This window comes from Myxine glutinosa, chromosome 1 (genome assembly GCF_964187855.1).
Source record: "Myxine glutinosa chromosome 1, kmMyxGlut1.1, whole genome shotgun sequence".
Classification (NCBI taxonomy): Eukaryota; Metazoa; Chordata; class Myxini; order Myxiniformes; family Myxinidae; genus Myxine; species Myxine glutinosa.
The window spans coordinates 298,696,243-298,707,204 of NC_136261.1; the positions used below are offsets into that span (position 1 = coordinate 298,696,243).

Genomic DNA, 10,962 nt, shown 5'->3' on the forward strand with positions numbered 1-10,962 from the left:
AGCTATAAGCACTCGTCAATTAATCTTCACTCAAAATAAATACAATGTAAATGCAAGAACAATGAACAATATATCCGTGAACTCTCTTTCGACTATCTTTGGGTTCTAAAACGTATTCGGCCTTCAAAATGAAACACCGTTTGAAGCCATATTCGCAGCAATCCTCTTGAGCTGACAGCACCCGAAGTGAGCTCTGCGGGTAAAAAAAACCGCACCTCAAACCATGAACAGTATTTACATGTGCGAAGACCTATCCCAGGTGAAAAGTATGGACTAGGCTAACTGTGAAACGTGCTGGAAAAATAAACGATGAAATGTCGGAAAATATTCGCATGCGTTTCAAAAGAGATTGGCGCGTTTGGTTGTTCCAGTTCTTGCAACACGACCTTACAGGTATCGTTTAAGAAAAACACATTGAACTGCACTTGCTCTGAGCTGGGGTCGGTGCGGGAAGGTGTGAATCATGCGGAGTGCACGTTTGGACGGTCAAGTCTAGCACATCCTATGCATACATACACAGCACAGCACAGCACAGCACAGCACAGTCAATGCACCGGAAGAAAAGGATATGACTTCTACGTCTTTGGGTGGGTTTCGCTACAAATGCGACACTTCCAGTTCTTTAGGCCCTAGAGCATGCATTTGCTTCTTTTTCTCGGCTTTGTACACTGACCATATTAATTGTAACAGGTGAGGGGTGTCACCTCTCAGGTATTTAGTGTTCCTAAACATAGTAGAGCATCTATTTTTGGCAAGAAAATTCACAATTTTGCTTTGCATCCTGATGGAGTACTGCTCTCTCCTATAATCTGGTACTCCAGCATCACATCTGTCTCTCCTGGATCCTGTGAAATCTAAAGCTTTCAACATTATTGGCATCTCCGTGATGAGGCCAAAGAACAAGGCCTGTTGCTCCCACATGGCAGAGAAGTCGGTGGTCTCTCCTCTGGATTAGATCCCTCTACTTTCTCAGCCCTCTAACCATCCCCAGCAACTCCAGGATGCGTGTTTTTCCAGCAACCCCTTCATGGTTAAACTTCCAAAATCCAGGCTTTCTGCACACATGCACTCTTTTGTTTCTCTTTTCTTTTCTCACTTTCCTGAACGTTTCAATCAAACTTTCCTTTCCAGGGCTTCAAGCAAGTGGTGCACCACCAGCACGCGTGTTACCACTATTCCTACCCAATCCTTTTTTTTTGGTTGATCCCTATTAACTCTACCTAATCCAACCCTCTAACTTACACCCCTCCTGTCTCTCCTATTTTCCTGTTTGTTCATTCCCTTGCTTGTTGTGTGCATCTGTGCATCCACTGTCCGACTGCCACTATGTTGCCTTTATACCCTGTATCACCTCACTTCTCCATGAGACTAGATTTTGTGTATAGATGAAGATCTATCATCTTATGTAATTGTTTCATAATCAGGTCTAGCTTATTACATTCTCCCTGAAAATTATTGGTCAGGCAAATGCATCAGGAATCATGCATGTATTTCATATGCACAGCGGCATGATATTGAGGAAGCTACAGTCCAAAGGTCAGGCAGGTTGGTGAACTGTCAATTTCCTATTGCGTCAGTTGAACTTCTGCCCTCGTTGCTACCACGCTGTCATCCTTCCATCCTGTCTCGTCACACCCATGACACGTACGTTCTTCCTGAATCCTCCACCTGGTTATCCTTCCCAATTGTAATTACATCAACCAACTATCAACCTCTTCTCTCTTCTGTTGAACCGATAATCTGTGTCTGTTTTCTCATTCCCCTCCATCTAGTTCTTCAAAAGTACGGCCTATCTTGCTGCATACCCACCACTGCTCTCTTCTACTCTCACTGATAGCCCTCTCTCCCATTCTTTCTGCCACTCATGTGCTGTATCTATGGTCCCCTTTGATGCTCTAACATTCTGTGAACCTGGTGCCCTCTGTTATTTAGCTCCTCTATGAGCCTATATTTCTGTATACAAAAATAAATGGAATTTATTACCGAATTTTTCACTAATTACCGATTTTTGTCATTTTCAAATCTTAAAAACACATTTTTTCATCCAACAATACATAATTTGAATGGGTATGTTGAACAAATGACTGGGTATTACGAGATAGATACAATATTAGTCTTTTTCGACTCTCAAAGTGTGTGTGATGATGGCTCTCGAAGCTTTGGCTGGTCTGATTGCCTTTTAAAATGAATGAACAATACTTTAATGAGGTTATTCTGTGTTTTTTTTTTTTAATACGGGACATTCAAAATGACGTAATCAACCCCAGAATGCATGGTGCGCATGCGCATAACCCCTCAGAAGCAATGTTGATCAGGCATGTTTATATATACAGTATCTTGTGTGCAAGATAAGAATTGTTACCTAAAATGGCCCACAAAGCTTCTGAAAGAATCCAAAAATACTTGGAAAAGTTCCCGAGTGAAAGGGATGTGCCTCTATACGACGAAATAATTTGAGAACTTTCTCAGTTCGCCCAAAGTACTGACATCTTTCAGCTACCAATACTGCAAAACCTCCCGACAATGTGGGCCAGTGTAAGGCCCAAACTGCGGACAGGCATGTGCTACCCAAACCCCCGACTATCGCTACCAGTGAATGGACTTCAAACCATGCAGGAGTGCCTCCTGTGATCATGGCAGGCTTGGGGATATATTTAATGGACGTCTACAATTCGAAAGATGCCGTGCATCATTATCAACAGAGCAACGGCTACCGACTCTTCAACAAAGGACCTCTTTGTGACATGAAAATACACAAATCTTGTGCCAGCTGTTATTCAGGTGAGAGCGAGATGTACCTGGCAGACTTCTTTGAGGGAGACACCGTATTTGTTTTGGGTGCTTATGAACAGTGATGGGATGATCATATCTGGGGCTTGTGAATGTACAGGGTGAGTTTAAAATCAATTTTTTAAATTATGATTTTACTATTAATCTGGTGGAGCCGTTATTAGATTTTTGCATCTATTGCTAAAAGGAGATGTGTATGTATATATATATATATATATATGTGTGTGTGTGTGTGTGTATGTGTTATCCATTACCACCATTCACTTGTATTAACAGGAAATTGTAGGAACTCGATGCCTCACATCAATGGATATTTCTCATATTTTTATATTTCGGTGAGTCCGATTTGCATCCAGGAACAGACCAATTTTGGTTAACCATTGTGAAATTGCCATTCTTTCATTTAAATGCCGAAAATTGTGTTTGAAAAACTATTTGAATTTCAGATTTTGCGCCATCAACGGCAGGGTAAAAGTGCCCGGCGTGCAGAACCGCGGCGCTGAAAACGCACAAAGCGCATACGCGAAAGGCCTCGTTAGCATTCATATGTCGTTTTGAAAGTCCTCTATTGTATTACACTCTGATACACTCGCTCAGACTGGATGATCATGCTATGGATGCTGGAGAGGTGAACTGAACTGAATGAAGTTGTCAACACAAAATAGATTAAACATGGTCTGACCTTAACAGTTCCCCAAATGACTTTAGGTTTGTAATTTATGGAGTTAAACTTTTTAAACTTTAGTAATGGCAGAGGTCGCTCTGGCAATGCGGTTTTAAACTTTGGAGACAATGTTAGGTGCATACTTTATATGGCGATAGCTGAGGAAGGAGGGTCATGTCTGGAGGCCAAAACTCCACCGTATTTGCACATATAATAAATAGATGGCCCCTCATCGTTATATCAAGGTTAGTTTTAGGTTGGTCTGCTTTTTCTTTTTTCATATGAAGCATGGAATACAGGTTTGAATCCCATATTTCTATATGAATGTTTTTCTCCATTGTCTACTAATGTCCGTGAAATTGAAGTAGGAGTACACTGGCGTCGACTAATGTCTTTGTCCTGCAAGTGATTTATGTACAAGCACTATTATCTTAGATCAATGCAGACAGCATAATAAATAGATGGCCCCTTACAGTTACAAAAATGACAATTGCAGCAAATGCGTTTCTATGTTGAGAAGTCGCTCGGGCCCTGAAAGCGGGACAGACGGGGCATCGAGAACGTGGTCGAGACGGTGGATGACTGTAGGATGCCAGGGCTGGATCCATGATGTGTGGAGCCCAGAGGGTTTGGAGTACGGCGTAAGCTCGATGATTCGGTGGACGACCCGTGTAGCTTGCGGACGTGCTTCTTGAGGTCGAAGTTCCGACAGAAGCCCTTTCCGCAGGCTGTACACGTGTGGGGTTTGCAGTCCGTGTGCGTGTGCATGTGGAACGCCAGATTGTAAAGCTGGTGGAAAGCTTTGCTGCACAGACCGCACTTGTGCTGCTTGTCGACGCTGTGAGTCAAACGGTGATTTTTATAGTTTCCTAATGGGGTTCAAGTGGGAAAGAGTCAGGTGCACATCACACTTGGACCTACACAGCGCATAAAAACAATAAAAAGCAGTGGGGTGTGTTATGGGTAGCACTGTCTTATGTAGGGAACATTTTCGTGGTCATACCATACTTTTAGGCATTTAAGAGTCAACCACGAGGTGCAAACTGGCACCACGTGTCACCCCGACTGGGTGGTGGTGGCAGATTATCTATATTCTTAAGGCCATTAGCGAATAAGCTGGGTTTTGAACGGCAACCCTTTGGCAGCATGGTGATAATCTTAGCTTCCAGAAAGTTAAAGAATCCAGATTCTTTCATCCAACAACTTGAACACATATATTAGATGCAAAGTAGGTATTGTCACTACTCGTCCACTGTGGGCTGGCACGCTAGCCTAGAGGTGTCCACATTCACTCCTAAGCTGTCTAGCTTTGGTTTGAATCCCAACCCAGCTATAAACCGCCATCCGACACAGCTATAAACTGTTTCTCAGGCAGGGTGATTCATCAATGTGTATGCCATCCCTTAGAGGCTTAGATGGACATTAAACGGGAATTCTGTCTGCCAGCATTAGTTGGTGGACGTTAAAGATTCCATGGTGTCCTTTGTGAAGAGTAAGCGAGCTGTCGTCGGCACCATGAACAAATTCCAAATTCCTGTCCTAACTACTGCTGGGAAGGCAATGGCAAAGCACCCAACATAACCCTTGCTCAAGAGAGCTGCTTACGCAGCAAGGATGCCCTGGGAAGAGTATGGCACATCAGAAAGAGAGAGGGACAAAGAGAAAGATAGATAGAGATATAAAGATATAAAGATATAGAGAGATAGAGAGAGATAGAGATAGAGATAGAGAGAGAGAGAGATAGAGAGAGAGAGAGAGAGAGAGAGAGAGAGAGAGAGAGAGAGAGAGAGAGATAGAGAGATGGAGGGAGAGAGAGAGAGAGAGAGATAGAGAGATGGAGGGAGAGAGAGATAGAGAGATGGAGGGAGAGAGAGAGAGAGAGAGAGATAGAGAGATGGAGGGAGAGAGATAGAGAGATGGAGGGAGAGAGAGAGATAGTGAGATGGAGGGAGAGAGAGAGATAGAGAGATGGAGGGAGAGGGAGAGAGGGAGAGAGAGATGGAGGGAGAGAGAGAGAGATGGAGGGAGAGAGAGAGAGATAGAGAGGTGGAGAGATGGAGGGAGTGGGAGAGAGGGAGAGAGAGATGGAGGGAGAGAGAGAGAGATATGGAGGGAGAGAGAGATACAGAGATGGAGGGAGAGAGAGATAGAGAGATGGAGAGAGAGAGAGAGAGAGATAGAGATATGGAGGGAGAGAGAGAGATAGAGAGATGGAGGGAGAGAGAGATAGAGAGATGGAGGGAGAGAGAGAGAGATAGAGAGAGAGATGGAGGGAGAGAAGAGAGAAGAGAGAGAGAGTCTCTTTTTTGCAGCAAAACAGCAAAAAAAAGAAAAACAAGCTCGAATTTAACTCCAACTTAAAAACAATAACATTTGGTGCACCTCAACCCATAACCAACACATTGTCGGTCACAATTGAGGAGATAAGACAAATAATCCTTCGACCCATTGCTGACAGAAACATTGAACAATTGAATAAATTATGTGCAACAATGTTGTTACTTATTAGCAAAAGATGTCCCTGCTCTCCATCTTGTTCTCCCGCTCCCTTTATCATATGTTTTATGTGTCAGTTTGTCTTTTTGTGATCAATGTTAGCTCTTACATGAGCCTCGATCTTGACAAAAAAAAAAGAAAAAAAAAGAAAAGAGAAACGCTGGAGAGGTGAACTGAAAATCCCTTGTATGATATCAGGAGGTCAATTGTATTGGATTGCCTCCTATGATCATGAACTTCATGATCCACCGAGCATAACCACATCATCCACCGTAACCACTTCTCCATAGCTAACCTCGACACAAGTACAATCATTTGCTTTCCAAAACCTAGCAGTGCTAGCAGAGAGAGAGAGAGAGAGAGAGAGAGAGAGAGAGAGAGAGAGATGGAGGGAGAGAGAGAGAGAGATGGAGGGAGAGAGAGAGAGAGATGGAGGGAGAGAGAGAGAGAGAGATGGAGGGAGAGAGAGAGAGAGATGGAGGGAGAGAGAGAGAGAGATGGAGGGAGAGAGAGAGAGAGATAGAGAGATGGAGGGAGAGAGATAGAGAGATGGAGGGAGAGAGAGAGATAGAGAGATGGAGGGAGAGGGAGAGATGGAGAGAGAGAGAGAGATAGAGATAGAGAGATAGAGAGATAGAGAGATAGAGAGATGGAGAGATGGAGAGAGAGAGATGGAGGGAGAGAGAGAGATAGAGAGATGGAGGGAGAGGGAGAGAGGGAGAGAGAGATGGAGGGAGAGAGAGAGAGATGGAGGGAGAGAGAGAGATAGAGGGAGAGGGAGAGAGAGAGAGATATGCTAACTCGCGCAAGCAATGCGGACAGCCAGCTTGTGATGCTGCTGCGCTGCTGCGGTCAGAGCCAAAGTCAGAGGACTTCAACGCCGACAACAGTTTTGCTGCAAAATATTTTGGGAACTTTGCCCAAGTTAGCGGCTAACAGCATGGGATTGAAAATGGCTGTCAACCACAAAAAGCCTTCAGGCTCACAAGAGGTATCAAATTGCCTTTGGTTTCCTTTACACCCTTTTGGTTTTGTAGTGGCAGCACCGTTGACAACAGCCAATTAAAAGGCAATTATATAATATAAGGGGCAATGAATCTTTCCCCTCCAAATCCCAGATCGCCTTCCTTTTCTCCATTTAGAGAGGAGAAACTCCCCCATCCCAACGCATCCCAACGCATCCCAATAGAACTCCCCCATCCTAACGCAATTCCTCTTCTTTGTGTACATAATAAGTGGATTGCCCTGAAGTTGTAAAAGCTGAGTTGTGGATAAAGTTTGAGAATTACAATGAGGTAATTGGAGATTTAAAAAAATATCTGATTAATATCGAGCAAAATTCGTTTTGATACCAAACGAAGGAAGAGCGTAGCACTGGAAAAGAAACAACGAGCTTCACGGATTGATTCTGAATGTCAGGCTTACACATAAATAGCAAAAGTACCCGATGGGAAAAGTTAATCCATCAATTTAAATTATTTCCTGGACTTAGTCAGGTTCACTATGTCAATAAATTATATTTCGTTCAAAATCATGGTAGATTAGCAAACCTATACATTTTTGGAAAGGTTATAGCATAAGGAAACTAAAAATCAATGTTTACATTTGGAGAGATACCTGTATGGCGGCCATTTTGGATTTTCAAAATGGCCACTGTAAAATACATATTTTGTTCTATTTCTGCCTCTAATTACCCTAAAAACTTTTAAAAATATACTAAACCTATATTTTCAGGGACAAGGAATCCAATGAAAGTATCAAATTAGTGCTATGGGGAATGGTAAGACACGAATCAAAGGTTTTGAATTGCAAAATACTGTCTTTATATTCGCGATAAGTTGCATAATCAAATACATGTTATCATTTTGTACAGGCAGTTAATAACATCAAAATGTGTCACAATAATTCATATCACCAAACATACACAGGCAGTCAGCAAAATCATATATACACAATACACATGCAGTCAGTATAACTTCACATCTACACAGGCAGTCAATGACAAAATATACACAGGCAGTCAATGGCATCAAACATACACGATTACAGAATATGCCATTTAGAGTTCGTCATCACTGTCCTGTGTGTCGTGTCCGACAATATAGTCCGCATCGTTTTCACAGTCCGTTCCCCACACAAGCAAAGGTCGGTCGAATGATTGGCAAATCGAATTGGTCGAATGGTCGATCGAATCGAATTCGATGAATCGAATCGAATCGATCGAATCGAATTCGATGAATCGAATCGATCGAATCGAATTCGATGAATCGAATCGAATCGAATCGATCGAATTGGTCGAATGGTCGAATGGTCGATCGAAGCGATTGGTCGAATGGTCGAATGGTCGAATTGGTCGAATGGAATTGGTCGATTGGTCGAATTGGTCGAATTGGTCGAATCGAATTGGTCGGAATTGGCAAATGTAAACATTGATTTTCAGATTTTCCATGTAATAACGTTTCCAAAAATGTATAGGTTTGCTAATCTACCATGATTTTGAACGAAATAACATAGTGAACCTGACTAACTTTTAAAAGGTTAATTGTGTTGCACTCTCAGTTTCACCTGGAGCCAAAGTTCTGAGCTACTTATACCGCCCACCGCGAAATGGTGGTGAAACATCGGGTGGTGGTTGGATGTGTCTAAAAAGAGGGTAAAATATATTTCTATTTTAAATTTCTGATTGTGTTACTCCATGAAGATCTGTATTAAATATACTTTAATCCAGATGTTCATGTTAAATTTAAAGATTACTGGAAAAGACAATAAAGCGACCGACTGAAATCAAGAAAAGTGAAATTAAAATGTAAAATAACCAATCAGCAGCTTTTCAAAAAGAGCGGGAAGCGGCCGCCATAAACGGGAGACAGACGAACGCACAGACAGACACCACGGTTCACATTATATATAAGATTTATCAAATTTTAATTCTGACCAGAGTAAAAAAAAATTATTTAGTCGATCACACCGCTGTAGAGATTAAGTATGGGCTGATCTTAAAGGATAGTTTGTCCCCTCCTAGAGGGAGGATGGTGGACAGGATAGTTGGTGGAAGTAAAATATCCCACAATGCCTTTCGCAAAGAGGAGCATGGCTCTATTAAGGAGACACGCTCTATTAAGCACCTACACCCAAACCTTTAGAGAAAACAGCGGAAGGAGGAGAGAGCTAAATGCTTACAGACAGGTACCCAACTTAACATACACCTGAGGGAGTGCACACTGTGACGCAATGCCCCACCTGCAAACTAGCAGATCAGGAATCATACCCAGACCAGATGACCGAAAGGAATATGTGCCTTTCGCTCCACCATCCTGCCAACCTCGACCTTATTATATTCCCCAGTAATAAGGAATGTGTACAGAGACCCCATCATTACCATGCGCTCGCGAAGTGAAAAGCGGGGTTAAGCATTCAGTTATCTACGTGTGCTGTACGTGTCTGGATTTTTAAAATCTCATTTTCTCGGCAACCGTTGGTCCGATTGACATGAAATTTTCACCAAAGGAGCGCCTCCTGCTGTAGAACATTTTAATGATTATTATAACGTCATAGGTCACGTGGTACAGGCGCCATCTTGGAAAAACTTTGCACCTTTATCTCTGAAACCGCTCCATGGAAAAAATTGGGACCAGGCTCATTGTCAAGTACTCCATATGGGGAATAGGTGTTAACGATGACGTCATTCGTGCCATAATTATGCCGTCATAATTCGACAGGGACAATGCTTAGTCTGATCAGTTTTAAATGTATTGAGCATGATCTATGCAACAATTCTATTAAAGAATATAAATTTATGACGTCATCGCTCACGTGGTCTGGCAGCCATATTGGATCAAAGAAAAAAAAAGTTTAAAAACAGAAGAGTTGACTCGCAACAAGTTGACTGCGCAGGGTAAGTATTCTATGAATACCATCCAGTTTACAAAGGGATTCGTTGCAAGTAAAACAGCCTACCTTTCTGGTGGAAGCCCTTCCCACAGACTTCGCACACGAATGGTTTGTACCCAGAGTGGATGCGAACGTGCATGTTGAGGGTCGAACTCCGGTTGAACGCCTTCCCACAATGGGGACATTGATGGGGTTTCTCCTGCGAGCACGCGCGGGCGTCAAGGCAACGAGACAGCTCGGACATCTCTTTTCGATCATCATGACTGCAAAGAAAGCATGGCAATCTGACTTTATTGATTCGAACAGAACTACACACCAAAGGCATCATCTCTTTTGTGGAATATCCGCTTTGTAGGCCCTGTAATATCCTGCTCGTGTCCATGCTCTAATTTCCATGGACTAGCTCGTTTTGGTCGTACCTGGGTGTGGATGATCTTGTGCCGACACAACGTACTGGCTTGTCTGAAGCCCTTCCCGCACACCTTGCACACGAAAGGTCGCACGCCGGTGTGCACGGGCATGTGGCGAGTGAGGTTGTACTGCGCGCTGAACACCTGCGCACCAGAACACACCACGAGAAACGCTGCTCATATATAGTTGACTTACCTCCTTGCTTAAGTATAGGACAACGTGGTGATCGATTTATGTAATAATGGTTCGACAAATCCCAATGCGATATTTATCAATTGCAGTTAAATACGCTCGAAACTTTCAAAGTTGGTTGAGGAAATGCTGACGTCATTACGCGTTGACATTCGGAATCGATGACGTCTCCGTGGCTAAAACTAAATGGCGAATAAGTTAGCTTATGGTTTATTTAGGTGTGTCGCATATTCAGATTGTCAACATAAATCGCTTCTTTAACGACCTCGGTTATTCCCACCACCTCGTGGGGACGGGCCTGGTAGTCTAGTAGGAAGACTAGGTCCCCCTGCACCCCCCGGAGATATACTTCTAATCAGTGTTTCTAGATTGGAAAAAATGTGTAGAAAATGACTAGCTATGGCCCCAAGCTGAAAAAATGTCCCACATACCATTTTTATGCAAATTACTGCTGCCATTATCAAAAAAACGATTTTTGACATATCTCAGCCAATATTGCAGATAATTGAAAAATGAAG

The 10,962-nt window shown here is 42.9% G+C and overlaps 1 protein-coding gene across 1 annotated transcript; it reads right to left on the reverse strand.

The window, feature by feature from the left end:
- Window positions 1–3,961: 3,961 nt before the first annotated feature.
- On the reverse strand, window positions 3,962–10,583 carry LOC137412952 (uncharacterized). Its single transcript, XM_078771101.1, has 4 exons — window positions 10,542–10,583; window positions 10,261–10,395; window positions 9,908–10,040; window positions 3,962–4,323 (listed from the first exon to the last, which is right to left on the reverse strand). Exons 1-4 carry the CDS (start codon window positions 10,581–10,583, stop codon window positions 3,962–3,964), a joined length of 672 nt encoding a protein of 223 aa, XP_078627227.1.
- Window positions 10,584–10,962: the final 379 nt, after the last annotated feature.

Coding starts and splice junctions, on each gene's coding strand:
- LOC137412952 (XM_078771101.1), bottom strand. CDS start 10,583: ATGACGTCAGCATTTCCTCAACCAACTTTGAAAGTTTCGAGC. Junction 10,396..10,541: donor CAACTTTGAAAGTTTCGAGC/GTATTTAACTGC, acceptor TCTGGTGCGCAG/GTGTTCAGCGCGCAGTACAA. Junction 4,324..9,907: donor GAAGGGCTTCCACCAGAAAG/GTAGGCTGTTTT, acceptor GAACCCCATTAG/GAAACTATAAAAATCACCGT.